Raw genomic sequence first — 22,395 nt, 5'->3', positions numbered from 1 at the left:
TAGCTTTTGCATCCAGATTATTTATCAGATGAATGCAACGCAAAGCAAGCTTGAAGTGTGCTTAAAGGGTTAGTTCACCGTAAAATGAATATTAGGCTGTGTTTTACTCACCCTCAAGTCATCCTAGGTGTATATGACTTTCTTCTTTCAGACGAATCCAGTCGGAGTTGTATAAAAAAATTGTCTTTGATCTTTCAAGATGTATAATGCCACTCAGCGGGTGTTGCATGCACCAGTCCAAAAGAAGTTAAATAAAAAGCGCCCATCCACTAAAAAAAAAGCACACGGCTCCGGGGGGTGAACAAAGGCCTCCTGTAGCAAATCGATGCGTTTTGTAAGAAAAATATCCATACTCAAAAGATAATAATCACTTTAATGTAGCTTGCGCCAACAGTTGTACACGGAAGCAGTTCCGGGCAGATGACGTATGATTTCAGCGTTGCTCATGTGCCGGTGAGTCTCGCCCTGCGCTTCCGCGTGCATCACTTCTGAGCGGCGCATGTGCAACGCTGACCTCATACGTCATCTTCCCGGAGCTGACTCCGTTTACAACAGTGAGCGCAAGCTAGATTAAAGTGATTATTACGTTTTGGATATGGATATTTTTCTTACAAAAACGCATCGATTCACTACAGGAGGCCTTTGTTCACCCCCTGGAGCCATGTGAGACACTTTTTTTAATGGATGGGCGCTTTTTATTTCACTTCTTTTAGACTGCAGCACTGCAATACCCGCTGACTGCAATGATAGAGGTTGGAATAGCCAGGACAATTTTTAATCTAACTCAGACTGAATTCGTCTGAAAGAAGAAAGTCATACACACCTAGGATGGCTCTGGGGTGAGTAAATCACAGCCTAATTTTAATTTTTGGGTGAACTAACCCTTTAGTTGTATTGAATGTGCACTTGTAGTGTACTTCAAATCTTAAAAGTATATATACAGTATATAGTACAGAGTTGTGCTGTCAAGAAATACACTTATTTTGATGTGTTCACTAACATACTAAAGCACATGTAAAGTATTGGATTATAATTTTAACTGTAGTGTATAACTTTTTATGACATATAACGGTAATCTATTTTAAATGTAATAAATTGCATCTTCATCATTACAAATGTGTAATTACAAATATATTTAAATACATGAAATACAAGTTTCAAAAGAAATTGAATGTAAAGTGCCCCTATTATGTCATTTCGAAATTTTGCCTTTCATGCAGTGTGTAATGCAGCTGTATGTGAATGTAAACGATCTGCAAAGTTGTAAAGCCGAACGTGCAAGATAAATGAAGTTATTGCCACCCAAAAGAAAGAATCGACTCTGAACGGCATAAACGAGTCGTCAGTAATTAATTCAAATCCGACATCTGAATGTAAACCGTAGACTAATCACAACAGACTGGGCCATCTGACAAATCAGAGCAGAGTAGGCTCACAGAAAGGAGGGGTTTAGAGAGACTGAATCTTAGAACTGCTTTGAACGAATCGTTTGAGAATCGTTAGGAAATGAGGAGGTGAAATTACATGCATATTTTGAGAAAACAAAAGCATTGTTTGACCTTGCATGCATGTAATCCTATTGTAGGAGACTCCCAAAACAACATTAGGAACCTTAAAATTGGCATAATAGGGGCACTTTAAAATAATTTTAATTTACAATAAATGTTTGTCAGTGAACATTGACATATGATTTCAGCGTTGCTCATGTGCCGGTGAGTCTCGTGAAAACCAACGTTTGTTAACAGGATCAAAGGAAGCAAAGTTTCCTTACTTTAGCAAAGGACAACCAGTCTCCTCTTGGCAGTACATTTTTGGTACTTTATTTTGTTAGTGTAATGTCGTTATCACCTTTATATGTTCAGCATATTTTATCTAACATTCTTTTTTTTTTCTAGCAAGACCGGGCCTCAAGGTAAGCTGCTCTATTCCTTGCCTAAAAGCATTATTTAATTTGCTTCTGTTTACTGGTAAATAAATGCATAAAACCTGGTATGATCAACACTTACTTGATGATTGATGTTATAAGCAGGTCGGACTCTAGTGGTGTGGAGTCTCCGTCAGACAGACTGTCAGCTCGGACCAGCACATACACACGCAGAGAGAACAGACTCGCCTCACTGAGCAAAACAGAGGACGACTCGGCCAGCAAGGACTATAAGAAGGTCAGGATAACTTTGATTAATAAAACACTCATTGCACGTTCATTATATTAGATATTATCCCTCAATCCTCAGATACTATACCCAGAGACAAGGGTGTTTTATGACATGGACAATGCATATATGCAAACCTAGTAACATCAAAATACACTAGTATATATCTGAATGCCAATGTGTTTATCCAGTGCAGACCATTAGCAGTCGTCTGTTGACCAGCGACAGGAAAGCAGCTCCCAGTGGAGATGCTAAATTAGTCCGATGAATTCTACCCTTGTTTGTTTGACTTTATCAGCTGTATGAGGATGCACTGACTGAGAATGAGAAGCTGAAGTCTCGACTGGAGGACGGCAAACAGGAGCTCACCAAAATCCGCTCACAGCTTGACAGAGTCACACAGGTGAGAGGACAATCCCAGTAGATGAGGAGAGAGATTTTCTGTGGCCTGAATCATCACCATCATCCCGCCAAGAGGAGGGACCTGTATTAAAAACAATAGTACAGCCCAGCTCTCTGAATCCAATCAGGCTCCCAAAGGTCTGGCTTTTGGTGTAGCTCACAGCATCTGTAAGGAATTATAATCTGTGAAAAGCCAATTATATATCTAGATACTGGTCCAGCAGTAATTGCTTATTAAAACATTCAGCTTATTATGTTTTTGCATATTTTGCTTTGAATATCGCTTTACAGTTTTGTTTCTATGTACATGTATTCTCTTTTGCTCATTAATCTTTCCGTGAATGTTTTTCAGAGGCAGGACAGAATATCAGAGAGGTCCACTGTATTTGAATCAGAAAAAAGGGTATATGTTATCATTATATAATCATTATTGACACTTTCTGAGAAATGTCAGTGTTTCTCTTCAATGTTGGCTACGATCTTGAACTGATATTCATCCTCATAGTAGCTCAATAACTCATGTTTCCAATCCAATCCAATTTAATTTAATTTAATTTAATTAATTAATTGCTACATCTGGATAAATATAAAAAATATGAATTATTTAAAAGATATAAATATAAAAATGTATCATATAAAAAAAATTATTCAAACAATTATTTTTGTTTTATAGATTATTTAAAAAAATCGTAATAGTATTTTTTATTTTCTTATGTGCTTGTGTAGGAAAAAGAAGCATTGGAGAAGAGGGTTTCGGACATGGAAGAAGAATTTAAGGTAAAAAAAATACCTTAAGCTTTGCCGTGTTATTCTGAACCTGAGTTGGGGAGACTTTTGAAAGCATGTTCAAAGATGCTAACTAGGGCAGTTTGTTTGAATGAACTCTTGAAAAGTTTAGATCACTAATAATTTTTAACAGCTAGTGTAACTACCATGCCTGTTTTCACCCATGTTAGCCAATCTCAGACGCCACAATGCTCGCTACTAGCCCACACCAAAGTCATGGCCACTACTCTTGGCTCTGTAGCATCTCACAGCTGCAGCAGTTCACGGTGACCTAGTTCCAGCAATGCCAGGGCCGGACTGAATCCAGCACAGAGACACGGCACAGCTTTTGTTCAGCATTCCAGCAGTAATTGCTCATAGCTGGCATTTTGATGGGCCAAGAAGAACACGGTGCCAAATATATGAAAAGTAAAATCAATGTGAGGCAGATTAGATATCTGCGGCTGCTGTAGTCTGCCAGGCTCAGTCGGATAATTGATCCATGTTGCAATTGAGGTAACAAGGTTTCTGGGGTGTTTTGACTCTGATTAGTTCAAAGTTGATTAGATTCAGGCAAGACATGCGGATGGCATTGCTATTTATATTGCAAATATGCAAACAGCTTTAGCTTCAGAATACCATGGAGGGAATAAAATACACACTTAAAAAATAAGGGTTCCAAAAGTGGGTTTTCACAACGATTCCATAGAAGAACCATTTTGGTTTCCCAAGGAACCTTTTAGTGGACAGTTGAACCAAAAATGAAAATTTGCTGTTAATTTACCTATATTCTCAGACCATTCAATTGTTTTCTTCAGTAGAACTGTAAAGAAGATTTTTTAGCTGAAACCGTGGTCCTTGTTGATTCATAAAATGCAAGTTAATGGCTAACGTCACTTTGAGAGGCAAAAAAAGCATATCTGGCAACACAAAATTAATACCCATGGCTCCTGACGATACACGTATATTGAGGTCCTATAAAATGAAACGATCAGTCTGTGAAAGAAACCAAACATTATTTACAAGATTATTACCTGTAATCCAGAGCCTCAGGCAAACGATCTAGAGTGATGTCCGGTTCACGAACGAATCATTCTTTTGAACTGGTTCTTTTTAGTGAACTATAAACCAGTTCACCAAATCGGATTGAAGTCTCTGAAACAGTTTGCGGCTCGAGCAGCACAGATCTACAAGTTACTCAATCAAATCTCACTGCCGGATGTCCCTGGCAGTCACTCCAACTTGAAATATGATATATGATTATATGATTTTTGCCAACTCCAGTTACCCCAACAGTCACTGAACTGAAAAAAAAAAACGGTTGGACCTCTCTGTAAAAAGGTGAGTTGATTAAATGACTTTATATGCATGTAAAACATCCATGTTTCATATCATTATTGGGGGCTTTAATAATATAATTGCGTTGTGTAAACAAACTGGTGAATCAGTTTTTTGAACCAGTTCATTGAAACAAACTGTCCAAAAGAACCAGTTTGCACAAAATAATCGAATTTCCCTCTTTGTCTGAGGCTCTGGGTTACAGGCAATAATGTTGTAAATAATGTTCCGTTTCTTGCTCAATCCGATTGTTTCGCTTCATAAGATCTCAATATATCATCAAGAGCCATGGGTATTAATTTTATGTTGACTGATGTGCTTTTTTTGACTCTCAAAGCGACAGTAGCCATTGACTTGCATTTTATGAATCATTAAGCACCACTCAAAATCTTCTTTACTGCTCTACTCAAGAAAAAAAAATCACTTAATCTTAGATGGCCTGAAGAACCTTTTAAAAATCTAAAGAATCTTTGTCCACTATAAAGAACCTATTTTGCAATGTTCCATAAATGTTAAAGATTTATGATGGAACCATCAATACCATTAAATAAACTCTTTTTAATAGTGTTTATTTAAGAAGCTTTTCAAACACTGATTGGCAGGTCTGACAGACTCTCACTTCATCGAGCTTAAGACCATGAGAAATGAGGTGCACTTGTGTTTGTTTGATCAGTGATGTCACTGTTGCCCCAGCAGACGCCCTCAGTGAGGTTTCGCTACCAGCCCTGAGTTCATCCTCAGCTGGACTGGGTGAAAGAAGGGCAGATGGTGAGTGGTTTTGTCCCACGCGTGGTTGCCTGCTCACACACACCAAAACACACCCATTACAACACGGTGTGGGTCATGTAGATCACTCTTAGTCACAGATTTGTATCCATACTCTCTTTTTTTCTGTGATGCTCTCAAAATAGCAATGATCCAAATGGCAAAGTCAAACGTAATCTTGATTATAAATGCTGTGTTTATATCGTGATTACCCTTATTACTAGATGACCCAGGACGTCCTACTCTGAGCTGTTCATGTCCTCAGACTTGGAATTATGCGTCTCTGTTGCAACACTATTAACGCCAAAATGAATCTGTGTAATTTGAGTACTCAGTAAACAAAATCACAATGGAGGGCTGCAGGGATGACATATTTTTGTAGGCCAAAACCTGGAAATGAGTTTGAATTTTAACACTTTTGGTTCCATCGTTCCAAAGTCAATGGGTTTTTTAAAATAGGCTTTTGATTAAAGGCTTGAAATAGATATTTTCACGTTTCATTCTGTGACATAAAATGTGTCAGAAATCCCCCAAAAATTTATATGCTAACAAGTGGCTAAATGGGACTACTGGTGATTGTATTTAGAGTTCAAAATTCATAAATGATGAATAAAACGTGTAAGAATCATAAAACTCCAAAAATAATCCAAAAAGCCAAAGCCAGAGGAAAAATGTTATTGCTTGTAAGGGAAATCAGGGTGATACGAACTTATCGGTTTGTGTAAAAATATGCCATCACTACAGCACCCTATGCAACAGCTGTTGTGCAAATGCCTTATTAACGAACTTATAGTTTGTTTAGAAGGACATTAGAAGCAACATGCTAACTGAAAACTCTTTTGTGCTCAATTTATTTATAGCACACCTTTTACGAACTTTAAGTGTCAGTTTAGAATTATTATAGGTTAGGATTATAATTTTTCAATAGTATTACAGCACACTGTGAATGTATATTAGCCCTTTTTTAAGCATTTTGGATCAACTGGACCCAGAAATGGTGACGTGCAACATCAGACTTAACAAGTGGACTGAAAACAGCTGTTAGCAAGTCATGTCTTGCTATGTTGAGTGTGTCAAATGTATTTTTTTCTGAAGGATGTTGCTTTAGGTTAGATAGCAGGCTATGCTGCATAGGCTACTAGTAATGGAATTCTACTGAGTAAGGAATGGCTCAGCAGAAAGAGCCGAGAGCCGTTTGTCCTCAACACCATTTAGAAGCCATGTTGTGACAAATTGAGTCATGACTTGAAGTAAAACAGCACTTGTACTGGCTGTCTGATAAGACATGCCAACCTCTGTGTGTCAAAGCAGTACGTCATTTCATAGTTAACCATTCAGATATCTGGCTGCAGATGCTCTTTGTAGAGACATAACAATGAATCATGAAAGAGCTATGAACAGATGCTGGATGCCTCGCAGTTCTCTGTTGGTTTTTCATGCATTGGAGAAACTCAATGGCCTGGTCCCAGATCCCTAACCCGTGAAACCACGTTTGAAAACGTTGTCAAACCTCAGGGTTTCTCCACATGCTGGTTCAGGAAGTTTCTGAGGTTGGCCACTCATTAATCTCCTCACTGCACAGTGTGAGGTTTTTATGCAAGAAAATAGTGGTGATTTCTACTTTTTAAAAGTCCTCCAATAATTAAAAACTTGATTTGATTTTAAGTTAGTGGTCAAGGAAATGTTTGCAGGCTTGTCCTCCTTATTCTTTTTTGTGAATGACTATAGTTGCATGTGCTGTGTGTCAGTGAGTTTATCCAACATTTGATTTATGTTCTCACCTGATTGTCTTTGCGTGCTTATATTTCTATTCCCGTTCTAAAGTCAACATGAAATACGCACTTTACTTTTGTAATGTGACATAACAAGATTCATATTATAATTATGTGAATACTTATATTTACAGTTAAATGTGGCCATATAAAGGGGTTTTACCAGGGTTGTAAGCCATCCAGAATTAACCTGATAAAGTTTGGGCTAACAGTTCAAGTGCCTGTAAAAAGGGATCCATATAAAAAGACTGGTACAGTAAAAACGGTTGATAATTCAAATCTCTTTAGTCTATTACATCTAGTATAAAACCTATGTTATCTTTAGTCCATTTTCTATGGCGACTGAGAAATGGCACAGCAAATTGGCCTGAATGAGCAATAAGTGGATCTGCGTATTGTGAAAACTGTTCAATTTAGATTTTGTAAGGCCATTTTAACTTGTATGAAGCACTTGCATTAACTTTAACACGCTCTCTACTGTGGTTGAGCCACGAAATGGGCTGATGGTGAAATAGGATTCCTCATATGTGTTGTCCCATATGGGACATTTAAGTGATTATAAAAACAAGATTAGCACAGTAAAAGTGTTCAAAACTTGGAATTCTCTAGACTGTTAGAAAATGCATGATGCCAGTATGTTAGATTTACTGCACAACTGAAGAGGGCAAAGACAAGCTGGCTCAAACTGATTGGCTCATTCAGTAGTAATTATTGTATGCAAAATTCGAGTGTCCATGAATTATATCCTTCGATGTCCTTAGACCACTGGACACTTTAATAAACCATTTTGTCAGATTTAATGCACCCCTTTCAGGTGGTAGAGAAATTCTCACTTGGCATATTCAACTTTAACAGAGCTTAATTCAAGCAGAACCAAAGATGTGGACAATTGAAGGAAGCGTTGCATTATATAAATGGGAGATTCTTGCATCAATGAGTAGCTGAACAGATAAGTAGCTAAATTTAACCTTTTGATTGTAGTTAGTTTAAGGGATAGTTCAGCCAAACAATGAACTTCCAAACCTGTATGCATTTCTTTCTTCTTCAGAACTCAACAAAGATATGTGGAAGATTGGTAATCAAACTGATTTGGTTCCCATTTACTTCTATTGTATTTTTTTGTCCATATAATGGAAGTCAATTGGAACTGGAACTGTTTGGCCACCGTAACATTTGGATGAACATTTATAAAACACTTTTCTCATGAATAATGGGCAAAGATGAATTAGAAACACAATAAGAATGTGAAAAAATAAAGTTTGATTTCATGTTGACTTTGTTTTAACTAACTCAGACACACTAATGCTGTTCATTTTTTTTGTTCCCAAACCCTCTCTGATGTTCTTTCACTCCCGCTGTCATGATTTCGGGCATCTCTGTATCTCCAGACCTTTCCTGCTTTGGCTCGACTACAGGCTCTCCGCAGGGGGAACGCACACCTCCTACAGGAGAATCAAGCCATGCTGCGCTCCCTCGCTCGCCTCACTCAGACGGCCTCTCTCCTCTCTGTTGCAACACTATTAACGCCAAAATGAATCTGTGTAATTTGAGTACTCAGTAAACAAAATCACAATGGAGGGCTGCAGGGATGACATATTTTTGTAGGCCAAAACCTGGAAATGAGCTTGAATTTTAACACTTTTGGTTCCATCGTTCCAAAGTCAATGGGTTTTTTAAAATAGGCTTTTGATTAAAGGCTTGAAATAGATATTTTCACGTTTCATTCTGTGACATAAAATGTGTCAGAAATCCCCCAAAAATTTATATGCTAACAAGTGGCTAAATGGGACTACTGGTGATTGTATTTAGAGTTCAAAATTCATAAATGATGAATAAAACGTGTAAGAATCATAAAACTCCAAAAATAATCCAAAAAGCCAAAGCCAGAGGAAAAATGTTATTGCTTGTAAGGGAAATCAGGGTGATACGAACTTATCGGTTTGTGTAAAAATATGCCATCACTACAGCACCCTATGCAACAGCTGTTGTGCAAATGCCTTATTAACAAACTTATAGTTTGTTTAGAAGGACATTAGAAGCAACATGCTAACTGCAAACTCTTTTGTGCTCAATTTATTTATAGCACACCTTTTACGAACTTTAAGTGTCAGTTTAGAATTATTATAGGTTAGGAACTTATAGTTTGTTTAGAAGGACATTAGAAGCAACATGCTAACTGAAAACTCTTTTGTGCTCAATTTATTTATAGCACACCTTTTACGAACTTTAAGTGTCAGTTTAGAATTATTATAGGTTAGGATTATAATTTTTCAATAGTATTACAGCACACTGTGAATGTATATTAGCCCTTTTTTAAGCATTTTGGATCAACTGGACCCAGAAATGGTGACGTGCAACATCAGACTTAACAAGTGGACTGAAAACAGCTGTTAGCAAGTCATGTCTTGCTATGTTGAGTGTGTCAAATGTATTTTTTTCTGAAGGATGTTGCTTTAGGTTAGATAGCAGGCTATGCTGCATAGGCTACTAGTAATGGAATTCTACTGAGTAAGGAATGGCTCAGCAGAAAGAGCCGAGAGCCGTTTGTCCTCAACACCATTTAGAAGCCATGTTGTGACAAATTGAGTCATGACTTGAAGTAAAACAGCACTTGTACTGGCTGTCTGATAAGACATGCCAACCTCTGTGTGTCAAAGCAGTACGTCATTTCATAGTTAACCATTCAGATATCTGGCTGCAGATGCTCTTTGTAGAGACATAACAATGAATCATGAAAGAGCTATGAACAGATGCTGGATGCCTCGCAGTTCTCTGTTGGTTTTTCATGCATTGGAGAAACTCAATGGCCTGGTCCCAGATCCCTAACCCGTGAAACCACGTTTGAAAACGTTGTCAAACCTCAGGGTTTCTCCACATGCTGGTTCAGGAAGTTTCTGAGGTTGGCCACTCATTAATCTCCTCACTGCACAGTGTGAGGTTTTTATGCAAGAAAATAGTGGTGATTTCTACTTTTTAAAAGTCCTCCAATAATTAAAAACTTGATTTGATTTTAAGTTAGTGGTCAAGGAAATGTTTGCAGGCTTGTCCTCCTTATTCTTTTTTGTGAATGACTATAGTTGCATGTGCTGTGTGTCAGTGAGTTTATCCAACATTTGATTTATGTTCTCACCTGATTGTCTTTGCGTGCTTATATTTCTATTCCCGTTCTAAAGTCAACATGAAATACGCACTTTACTTTTGTAATGTGACATAACAAGATTCATATTATAATTATGTGAATACTTATATTTACAGTTAAATGTGGCCATATAAAGGGGTTTTACCAGGGTTGTAAGCCATCCAGAATTAACCTGATAAAGTTTGGGCTAACAGTTCAAGTGCCTGTAAAAAGGGATCCATATAAAAAGACTGGTACAGTAAAAACGGTTGATAATTCAAATCTCTTTAGTCTATTACATCTAGTATAAAACCTATGTTATCTTTAGTCCATTTTCTATGGCGACTGAGAAATGGCACAGCAAATTGGCCTGAATGAGCAATAAGTGGATCTGCGTATTGTGAAAACTGTTCAATTTAGATTTTGTAAGGCCATTTTAACTTGTATGAAGCACTTGCATTAACTTTAACACGCTCTCTACTGTGGTTGAGCCACGAAATGGGCTGATGGTGAAATAGGATTCCTCATATGTGTTGTCCCATATGGGACATTTAAGTGATTATAAAAACAAGATTAGCACAGTAAAAGTGTTCAAAACTTGGAATTCTCTAGACTGTTAGAAAATGCATGATGCCAGTATGTTAGATTTACTGCACAACTGAAGAGGGCAAAGACAAGCTGGCTCAAACTGATTGGCTCATTCAGTAGTAATTATTGTATGCAAAATTCGAGTGTCCATGAATTATATCCTTCGATGTCCTTAGACCACTGGACACTTTAATAAACCATTTTGTCAGATTTAATGCACCCCTTTCAGGTGGTAGAGAAATTCTCACTTGGCATATTCAACTTTAACAGAGCTTAATTCAAGCAGAACCAAAGATGTGGACAATTGAAGGAAGCGTTGCATTATATAAATGGGAGATTCTTGCATCAATGAGTAGCTGAACAGATAAGTAGCTAAATTTAACCTTTTGATTGTAGTTAGTTTAAGGGATAGTTCAGCCAAACAATGAACTTCCAAACCTGTATGCATTTCTTTCTTCTTCAGAACTCAACAAAGATATGTGGAAGATTGGTAATCAAACTGATTTGGTTCCCATTTACTTCTATTGTATTTTTTTGTCCATATAATGGAAGTCAATTGGAACTGGAACTGTTTGGCCACCGTAACATTTGGATGAACATTTATAAAACACTTTTCTCATGAATAATGGGCAAAGATGAATTAGAAACACAATAAGAATGTGAAAAAATAAAGTTTGATTTCATGTTGACTTTGTTTTAACTAACTCAGACACACTAATGCTGTTCATTTTTTTTGTTCCCAAACCCTCTCTGATGTTCTTTCACTCCCGCTGTCATGATTTCGGGCATCTCTGTATCTCCAGACCTTTCCTGCTTTGGCTCGACTACAGGCTCTCCGCAGGGGGAACGCACACCTCCTACAGGAGAATCAAGCCATGCTGCGCTCCCTCGCTCGCCTCACTCAGACGGCCTCTCTCCCAGAGACGGACGATCTCTAGTACCCCTCTCTATCTCTCTCTGTCCTTTCCTCTTTCCTGTTCTCCGCTGCACCCTGTAGTCCTACCCCTCTGTCCTGCTGCTGCTCACCTCTCAGGCAGGTCTCAGTTTCATTCCTTTGTTTTGCATTGGGAAAGCTTTTTCGCCCCTTCTTTCTTTCTCCCTGTTTCTCTCCTGGGTCTGGGGAAGGGCAACCCCTCACATTCCTGCTGCAGGCGGCGACTTTGAAGATATTTATAGACCTTCCAAACCAATGACCAAAGGTCTCTATACTCCAGCAATGTCCAAATCAAATCACAGCCTCAGTAGTGTCACATTCTAGTCTCTGTCAACACATCTACTCACTGGTTATAAATGACATTACAGACTATTGGATGCCTGTATTACACGGATAGCAATAAAAAATAAACATAAAAATAATTGTAAATTGAAAATATTAGGTTATGTTTTTGATAAAATATGGATAGTATTTTCTCAAGTAATTTAATGCAATTCAGCAGTTGATTTTACACTGAATAATGATTTTAATTGTTGGATTTAGTTAAGGGTCAAGACCACTGACAGGCCAAAATCTTTAATGCAGTGTAAATCTTATGTTAGATAATGATTTATCTTACATATCTAATAGTTTTCTCTTTTTTGTGCCTTTATTGCTTAAAAATGTAGCAGGACATCAATTTGTATCCTGCTCATATTCAGAAAGCCAGAACTGTCCACGTTGCTATGAGCCTCTGTGTGTGTGTGTGTGCTGGTTATTTCTAAAACGGAGCACAAAAAAAGCTTTGTTGTTGTATCCAATGGTTGGACAGATGTGATATGAAGTCATGAGTGGCTGGGTTTGCACTTCTGTTAAAGCTTTTGTAGTTCTGGCAATGCTTTTTTACTGGAGTAGGAGGAGGTGAACCTCTATATGCATGAGTACACATTCACATGCCACTGCCAGCTGCCATTCCTTTAGAAAGGTGAATTTGAAAATCATATTCTGTGGTGTTATGGTCTAGCAATGTTTGCATGCTTTATTACATCTATTTCTCTCATAAAAATGATTTACACCCAAAGAAATGAATCTGTGGGCTAGAATAACTATTTTAATATATGGTGCATTGCCATCTCATGATTTTGACGCCACGTGACCACTAAATATTTAAGTTAATAATCAAAAGCATTCTTCTCTCTCATTCTCACCTTTAATTAATCTCAGGTTTTGACAGAACTCAAGTCTGATAACCAGCGGCTGAAAGATGAGAATGGAGCCTTAATCAGAGTCATCAGCAAACTTTCCAAGTGAGGACGACCGGTTGGAGGGGAGGAGAAACACTGAACAGAGAGACACCAAATCTGAGAACTTCACATTGACTTCAAACTGACCACTGTCATGCTGGGTAATGGTTTGTGTTGGCCCTTGCTTTTGGTGCATCAGCTGCAGGGTTAAAGAGATTGGCTCACCAAAAAAAATAAAAAATTCTGTCATAATTTACTCGCTCATGTCATTACAAACCGGTACGGCTTTCTCTCTTCGGTGGAACACAAAAGAAGATATTTTGAGAAACGTCTCAGTATTTTTTGTTCACACAATATAAGTCAGTGGTCACCAAAATGGTTTGGTTACCAAAATGCTTCGAAATATTTTCTTTTGTGTTCCACAGAAGAAAGTAGGTATCCACTCTCTTACAAAATAAGGTGGTAGCTGGATTTACATAATTTCTAGCTGGTTTAGGTGGTTGACTGACAGGACTGAGTTCATCCATCATAATTGACCTGGTTAGAGCTGATCATCCATTTCGCTGGTGAAGGCCTGGCTGAGTTGGTTAACAGTGTTAGTTAACCGGTTTCACCACCTTAACCTGGGTTGACCTGGTTTTGTAATAGGGTACTCCAATAACACTCTATAGGAACAGTGTTGGTGTTTCTCCCACAGAAACATCCAATCAATTGAATGTTTTCTCACCATTAGCCATTTCTAAACTCTAAATGTTTCAGGATCAGTGTAGAAGATGATCGAATCCCTGCTGAAAACAACAGAAAATGTCCATGCTGGCCCAGGCTGGTTTAAAAGTCCTAAAGACAAAGGTTCTTTATTGGCATTGATGGTTCCACAAAAGAACCGTTAACATCCATGGAACCTTTCCATTTCACAAAAGTTTCTTAAAAATGGTTTTCACACTAAAGAAAAATCATTTTTTAGAACAGTTCTAAAATAAAATGTAAAGGTACTTTAGGGAACCCAAAATGGTTCTTCTTTGGCGTGAAAACCCCTTTTTGGAACCAGATTGCCACTGTGGAACCAGCATAAAGATTCTCTTGACCAGCAAAAATGAGTTTATGAGGCTGGTCAATTAGGTTTCTGATGAAGCTGGCTGACTAGGAGACTCTTGCTTGTAAAGAAGCTCCTTGTGGGAACACCAGCACACTATGGATAAGCTAAGCAGCCAAACCACAACGTTGGTCACCGACTGTTCTGGTGTTTTCAGCAGGGAAAAGCTGAACAAACTGCCATTCCTTTAAATAGTATTTGATCATCAATCCAATCGAATTATCCAGAAGTGGTCAGTTGGTTTAATATGGTCCAGTATGCTCTTCAGAAGCTCTGCCAGAACATTCTAAAAGGAATGTTCCCACCGAGAGATGATGTCACGCTCCACATATCAACCCATTTGTCCTGGTTACCTTTACAATTGTAGTGTTTATATATGAACTGATGGGCTGAAGAATGGATACGTGGAACCATTGAATGTGTGTTATATTTATTTGATAGTAATTAATAGTATCTATATGGATAAAACAGAAACACATCACACATAATATGCCATTTCAGATGCTTTTCACTGTCCACAGTTTTTAACCTGTAATCTTGAACCAATGCTCACAGCACTTTGTTTATGATTGTGTTTGTTGTTTGCCTGAGTATTAAAAACACACTGTAAAATACAGGTCATGTAGTCAAGTGCCTTTTTAGGTGCCGTGCTGCCCCCTGCCTGCCTGCATGATCATCAAAGCATTATCCCAGGTTCCACCATTTTCATTTTACACTTCACTGAAATGTATTTCCTGCCTTTAGTGTTCTTATGTGCTTCTGAACAATTTATTTTTAATTCATGTGTAATGCCAGACATGTTTAAGTTCCATCAAGTAGCCATTTCTTATCAGACCTACAAAAGACTTTAAAAAGTTAATTTTATTTTAACTAAAGTTTATTTTCCAAGTATATGTATATATATATATATATATATATATATATATATATATATATATATATATATATATATATTGTACTAAATATACTAACATCAGTAGAATAGCAGTATACTTGTACATGTACTTTTTCAATACTTGAGCGTAAAATAATGAGTAAATTGGGAGTAAATTAGTGTAATGTAGTGCAGTAACTGAACACAACTACACTACGAGTGAGCTTGAACATACTGTTAGTTTTTTTTCTTTGAGAACACACTAAAGAATACTCCCAGTAAACTACTAGTTTAATAGTTTTCATACTACAAGTAAATAGCATAATATACAGCATATAGTTATATATTCATTTCAGTTAAAGAAGACTTGCTGCATAAAATCTATTAAACTCGTAGTTTACTGAGAGTATATTTCAATGTGTACTTTCATAAACTGTCGACTAGAACTAAACCAAAAGTACACAATATTTATTACTATAGCAGCAATACTAAAGAAGCACTTAGAAACTAGTTGTGTACTCAATTTACTACTGCTACACTTAAAGTACACTTTCATTAACTAAAAAGGGAGCGAATTTAGTCCCAAGAGGTTTGAAATGAATTGAAATCGTACACATACAAGTACACTACAAGTACATAGATAATAGTATACTTACTACATTAAGTATACTTGGAAAATACAAGGGTTTTTAAAGTCACTCTTACCACCTTTTATTAAATATCTGCTTCTGAAACCACAATACAAGGCTTACATCTTCAGAGTTGTAATTGTGGGTCAAACATAAAGCAAGCAAACAGAAGGAATTCAGTGTTAACATAACACCACGATCACAGTTAAGTCTAATTAAAAGGCCTTTATTTTCTCATTTGTTTCAGTACAGAGCTGTTAACACACATGGTAAATCTGTAGAGCTATTTGGTTCCCTTGACGTCTTTACAAGGATTGCTGATGCTCATGTACTGTCCACTAGGGGGCTGTGGTAAGAGTCTGTGAGCAACGTTTTCTCAAAGTGTCCCATCAAGGGCTAAAGCATGCGATTGATCCACACTAGGCACGACAATACAGACATGAACACACGCACACGAGAACACCGAAACAGGTACAAACATAGCCTGAGGGACAAACCCTCACAATCTCCCACCGACTAAAAGAACAGATCACCACCAAGGAAAAAAAAGAGCATTTTACAACTCTAGATAAGCAGAATGAAAAGTGCAAGAGAAGAATCAAACAAAAGACACAGTGGCAGACTTTTGATTCTTTTATCCCCAGATTACGCCAAAGCAGACATGAAGGCATTGGCTGGCATTCAAAAAAATATGAAAACGTCTCTGTTATGGGCGTTAGAGCACTCTCATTGATTTGTATGACATAAAACAGTCACCGAGAGTTACAAAGACAAGCGAGCTGGTTTTGTAAGCAGATTTGTACATGGAGAGCAACTTAAAGACTGAATCCATCAGCGTTTTTTAAACTGCTCCCCAATATTTTGATATTATATTCCCAAATTATTTAATTGTTTTTAAGCAACAACTCCGTGGTTTACGATAAGGAATGTTTCAAACAAATGTTCATTGTGCACGCTGCCATACAGGCAGAATGGCAGTGCTTGAGCAACTCACAACAAAGAATGATCATTTATTAAAGGGCCTATGCATTATTATTATTAAGGTCACATGCATTCACACTCAAACCTCAAGCAATGCTGATTGAAATTACTTGGATAAGCTGAATTTCTGCACAATTCTCTTCAATTTTCTTGTTCGAATACTTTGTAGGTATCCTATATCGAATTTTGGATTGTGAATTATTATTAAAATGGTTAAAACAAACAACTTTTCATAGTTATACAACCATTTTAATTGCCCTTTGCCCAAACAATGCATGTGTGTACATATATAGTGGAATGGCAACAGCTATGACCACGTGTATATGTTCATACAGACATCCCTAGCACACTTTGTGTTAAATCAAGGTGCTTACAAAACCCAATATAAACTGATATCATCATAAAATCAATAAAAAACCATTGAAAAGACACATTATTAACAGAAAGACTGACTAATTCAACTTAAACTGCCAATAATGCTTAATTTAGCACATCTTAGGAAACAGTGTGGCCCCGTAGCTTCACAAACTATATGGAATGTCGAGGAGATTCATCGGCCTATGAAAGGAGGAGACGTTTTAGGATCATCTATATAGCTGAGCTCCAAAGATTTAGCTCAAGTCTTATGGCTTTATCTTATTCACACTCGCACACACAAACTTATTGGCTAGTTAAACGCTGTGTTTATGTAAAATATTCATAAATAAAAGCTTGTTAGAAAACAATGGGGACTCCAAGTTTTCTATAACACGATTGACAATATTGTGCTCTGGCAATTTTGTTGCCAAGGTAGAAATCAGTTGGTCCGGAAAAAAAAATCACGTAAGAATGACAAAGTCAGATAAAATGGCAGTAAACGTGACTTCTCTCATTGGCACTGACAGTGAAAAAATTATAATAAAGTGTAATTTTTTTCATAATGGTTGGTTGGGGGTGGTGGGGATATTCACTTGGAGCCCCCGCTGGAAGTTTTGACTTCCCACAAACATATTCTGACAAAGAGACATACAAATAGTACTCTGAAAAATAAATGCAAATAAATCATTTTGAATAAATAAATGAATACATAAACATTTTGTTCCTTAACAATATTAGTAGACGGCAAGCATGCGGCTACGTTTTCTTTCTATATTAGTTCACACAAAGCACTTAACATACAGTATTTGCTCATGATGTCCAGGCATGGATTGAATCTGAAAATGAACATTAGTCTAGTATACTTCATATTCTCTCCAATACCCACTCACAGAAAATAAATACATATTTGATTTGATTAGAAAATATACACAGTATCTTATCTCCCTCCGTTTTGTTATTGAAATGACAAAGAACAACTACTTAGGTACACAATATTTTTATATATATTTTTTTTGCTTCATCTCTGAAACATGCACATCTTTTTGTCTTGTAACATGCAGTATCATAAAGTAGGAACTATGCATATATAGGTCAAACTACACGCCTATGGGTTTGGGGAGGGGGTGTTAGTTGCAAGTTGTGTTTTTTGTGTGAAAGTTCTTCAAAATGAGGGACATATACATGTAAGAGACTAAACCTAAGAGTAAACAAAGACAGCGATTCCTAAAATGAGGTTTCGATACGATACTAGCGGGAAAAAGAAAAGCATGATGTCATATAAACAAATTATAAATAATCACACATCCATTAGACATGAAAATGTCAAACTGCACTGTGAATGTGGATGGAAATACCTGCTACTCCACAATCGAACATCAGAGTTATTGCAACTGAACACAGCCTGTCAGAAGAGCTGCTTCTGTTTTATCCAGGGGAATCTCATATGGGAGACGTCACTGAAGCAACTTTTAAATGAAGATTTTGGCGCAATCTTCAGATATTTGTAGGTTTGAATGACACAAAATGGCTTCAATTTGATTATATTTAAGAATCAAACTAGGAGAAAATATAAGATAATTAGCCCCACCACTAACCGCATCTCATGGCAGAGGGAAATATTTAAAACTTTGAAACTTAAATGGAATGTTTATCCAACACTGAAAATTCCGTTATCGTTTACTTACGTTGACTTTCCTTCTTCTGTGGAACACATTTTGAAAAAAGTTTATTTTCATACAACGAAAGTCAATGGAGTCCAATCTTGTTTTGGACCCCATTGACTTTAACTGAATGGACGAAAACAAAAGAGTCTTTAAAATATCTTTGTGCAATGACATGGGGTGAGTAAATGATGACATAATTTTCAGTGTTGGGTGATCTATGCAAATTTCTCTTCCTCAGACAAAGCTATTATGAGATTTCAGAAGATGAGTAGAATTAAGTACTTTTATTGTGCTTTTGACAGAAAACCACACAGGTTTCAAATTTTACGATGACAGACTTTTCATTATAAAACGGATACAAAAAGTTTATTTTCATACAACGAAAGTCAATGGAGTCCAATCTTGTTTTGGACCCCATTGACTTTAACTGAATGGACGAAAACAAAAGAGTCTTTAAAATATCTTTGTGCAATGACATGGGGTGAGTAAATGATGACAGAATTTTCAGTGTTGGGTGATCTATGCAAATTTCTCTTCCTCAGACAAAGCTATTATGAGATTTCAGAAGATGAGTAGAATTAAGTACTTTTATTGTGCTTTTGACAGAAAACCACACAGGTTTCAAATTTTACGATGACAGACTTTTCATTATAAAACGGATAGTTCCGGTCCTTGACTCTGATTGGTTGGTCGCGTTCGAAGCTGTTGTAAATTACACTACAAACATACACCTTTGTTTACTTCAGTGTGTTGCTCGGCAAACCACTTTGTTGGAACCACAACTGTTTCTGAGGAACTACATTGTTTGGTGGAAGAATACTGTTTTTATTTATATCATTATACTTTATTTGCTCTGTTTTATTCTGTGAAACCTTACTACGTACACTATATGGAATAACCATTTATAAAAGCAATAAGCCCCGTGAAGCCATGGTTTACAGTGAATTTATAACAGCTAAGGGGGTTTTAGGCACTCCACTTCGTGTCGTAACAATGCCCCTTAGCTGTTATAAATTCACTGTAAACCACAGCTTCTTGGGGCTTATTGCTTTATTTTAACCCTAAAAGCAATTGGATAAATTACTATTCATTGTGGCAGTAGAGTAACGTTGCATGTTGTTTGAATACATTACAACAGAGATATGTTAATGATGCATGAAAAAAGCTGCTAAAGTGACGTTTCCTAATGAGAATTAATTGGTTTTTATTGGGTTACAGCTTGTACACAAAGTCTCCCTCGAATCCACTCTTGGCTCTTTACATGAAATTTTTGGCCTGGTTAATAAGTCTATACTCAATAAATTATGCTTCAAAAAAGTCTTGATCCAATTCAGGCTTGCGAATTTGCTTAATTTCCCAACTATTTAATGACTGAACAAATATCACAAGATTCCATCATTGCCAAAAGAGTTCCTACAGGCAATATGAGGATAAAACACAAAAATATTTAGTTCTGTCGGTCTTAAGCAAAATGATATTCTGAGATTCACATCCTCACACAATGACTCATACTGTAAGCCCTAAAACAGCAAATGATACAAGCTCCCTTTTTAAACAAATGCAAACTCTGACAATTCGAATGAAGAATGCGGCATCACAGAAGCAAGTATTGAGATTGATAGAGCAACATGTACAGAATGCAATTCCAGTAGTGCAAATAAGTTCAGCGGTTTGGTAAGATGTGCAGTAAATACACACATAACAGTGCCTTCTATCAGCTCTTCTCGTGAAACCATAAGAACGTCTGGTTGAAACCATGAATAAAACACGAAAACAAAAAGTGATGGAAGTTCTCAAAGGAATAGTTCACTCATGTTTTTTTGAAACCCGTATGACATTCTTTCTTTCTTCCATAGAGGACAAAAGGAGAACTTTTGAAGAATGTTCATGCTGCTCTTTTCCACACATTGAAAGTCAATGGTGACCAAGTCTGTCAAGCAAGATTTTTGTAAAATTTTGTGAATAATGACCTAAATTTCAGTCTGTGAGATCGTCAGAAAACTTGGAATTAAAGCCAGCGATTCACTTCCACTCTATGGAAGAGAGCAGCGTGAACATTCTTTGAAACATCTCCTTTTGTGTTTCACTGCCGTAAGAAAGAAAAGTGAGTAAATGATGACTTAATTTTAATTTTTTGATGAACTATTCCTTTAATGAGAAGGTTCAGAACATCAAAAATGTACAAAAACTGCAGGTAACAATAAAAGCAAGTTCAAAACGAAGCATTGACTAAAACAAAAAAATACCTTCATTTAAAGTGCTTAGGCAGAATACATTTACTACAAGAAATCAAAGCAAGACGTCCCTGGCAGCTAAGAATTGCTTATTTCATGATGTTTCAAGGCTTGTCTCCTTTTTGTCAGGGTTTGTTAGGATGTTGGGCAGTGGAAGAAGCCAGCTGACAGCTGGAACTGAAGAATGGAAGAAGAGGTTGTTTTGCAGGCAGTGTAATCGACACCTGAAAGATTCCTTCTGGCTGGATAGGATCATCGAGTCCAACTATCTCTCCAATCCCCTTTTTTTCACAATGATAAACAATTCTTCTCTGTCCTTTCAGACTCAACAAAAGTAACAGAACTGATTTCATCTAGATGATCAGAGAATCTAGAAGGAATGTGTTAAATTAGGCAGTGTTTTCTATCCCTGGTCCCCGATTTGGGTGTGAATGTGAGCTTACATCTCTTCTGTGAATAAACCTCAAGTATATACAAACCTATGAGCACGGCTTGACTTCAAGAACATCTGTGGAAAGAGTCTCTCTCATTAGACCCTGATCCACTATCTCATTTCAGTTGTTGATGAGACCAAATGGTCTTCTTTAATACCTCTAGTCTGGTGGCCCATGGCTGTAACTCAGTGCTGATTGAGTAAGATGACATGGTGTGCATGTTGAAAAGTGAAAGAAAGGAAGGGGGGAGGTAAAGGAGAGAGGGAGGGAAGGAAGAAGAACAGGATTACTTCTTGGCAGTGAGGGCTGCTAATGTGGCATCCACCTCCTCCTCGGGTTTGAGTGGATGCCACTGAGCGATGGGCCTGCGTGGGTTCGCCTGCATGTCGGCCCAGTGACGGAGCTCAGTGCCCTGCGCTCTGCTGCCCACCCAGATCTTCCCGATGGCGTCGTTCTTGCCGATCTTATCGTAGTCTAGCACCGTGACCACAGCTTGTATTTTCTAGGAAGGAACAGATATTGCGCTTAAAGTTTGAAGGAGCACGAAAAGGTGAGCTGTTGTGTTGAGATGTGTAGAGCGTACCTCCATCTGGTCCTGTGGGATCTCAAAGCTGAAAGACTCGTTGTAGTACGGGTTGAGTGTGTTCTTCTTCACAGTCGTCTTCTTCTTCTTCAGCCGCTTGCCGTTCTGCAGAAGATGAATCTTCACGTAGGGATCTGTAGAGGTTTACCAGCACAGGAAGTCATGCATTTATATGCTGTATGTGTATACATTTCAGTTGGCATCTTGTGTATTTTGTATAAATTACTTTTGATTTGTGACTAGAGACCTTAAGGTTTTCCTCAAAGGAATGAGCTCTACCTTGAAGACTTCAATAAAGTTCTAGCATATCCCAGATAATCCAGTGTTGATATTGTAAAACTAAAACTTTAAATCATATTCATTAAATGAAATAAAACTGAAGTTGAAGTACTAAAACTACCAAAACAAAAACTGAAAAAATAAAGCATAGAAAAATAAATAGATACACACGCACGCACGCACACACGCACACACACGACTAAAACTTA

At 37.3% G+C, this 22,395-nt stretch overlaps 2 protein-coding genes across 5 annotated transcripts in view; one reads left to right on the top strand and one right to left on the bottom strand.

Annotated features, from left to right (window-relative positions):
• Positions 1 to 420: 420 nt before the first annotated feature.
• On the top strand, positions 421 to 8,730 carry LOC107598138 (protein phosphatase 1 regulatory subunit 12B-like). The gene is made up of 7 exons (XM_016289411.1): positions 421 to 453; positions 1,896 to 1,912; positions 2,030 to 2,162; positions 2,452 to 2,556; positions 2,908 to 2,958; positions 3,282 to 3,332; positions 8,584 to 8,730. Exons 1-7 carry the CDS (start codon positions 421 to 423, stop codon positions 8,728 to 8,730), a joined length of 537 nt encoding a protein of 178 aa, XP_016144897.1.
• Positions 8,731 to 20,982: 12,252 nt separating this feature from the next.
• LOC107598127 (synaptotagmin-2-like) overlaps positions 20,983 to 22,395 on the bottom strand; it is a 106,019-nt gene continuing 104,606 nt past the window's right edge. For all 4 annotated transcript variants that reach the window (XM_016289397.1, XM_016289398.1, XM_016289396.1 and 1 more), the window contains exons 8-9: positions 21,908 to 22,041; positions 20,983 to 21,826 (exon numbers count right to left, since the gene is read on the bottom strand). In XM_016289397.1, coding sequence (XP_016144883.1) covers positions 21,611 to 21,826; positions 21,908 to 22,041 — 350 coding nt within the window. In that variant the 3' untranslated portion in view covers positions 20,983 to 21,610. The remainder of the gene's footprint in view (positions 21,827 to 21,907; positions 22,042 to 22,395) is intronic.

This window comes from Sinocyclocheilus grahami, unplaced genomic scaffold (assembly GCF_001515645.1).
Source record: "Sinocyclocheilus grahami isolate Dianchi unplaced genomic scaffold, SAMN03320097.WGS_v1.1 scaffold245.1, whole genome shotgun sequence".
NCBI lineage: Eukaryota > Metazoa > Chordata > Actinopteri > Cypriniformes > Cyprinidae > Sinocyclocheilus > Sinocyclocheilus grahami.
Note: the sequence above shows the minus strand (reverse complement) of the source record. Positions and strands in the feature narration are given on the sequence as shown.

What these genes read in the sequence shown, in the direction of transcription:
- LOC107598138 (XM_016289411.1), top strand. Translation starts at nt 421, where the DNA reads ATGACGTATGATTTCAGCGTTGCTCATGTGCCG. An exon ending in AGCTTGACAGAGTCACACAG is followed by an intron (nt 2,557 to 2,907) that starts GTGAGAGGACAA and finishes AATGTTTTTCAG; the next exon opens with AGGCAGGACAGAATATCAGA. An exon ending in ACATGGAAGAAGAATTTAAG is followed by an intron (nt 3,333 to 8,583) that starts GTAAAAAAAATA and finishes CTGTATCTCCAG; the next exon opens with ACCTTTCCTGCTTTGGCTCG.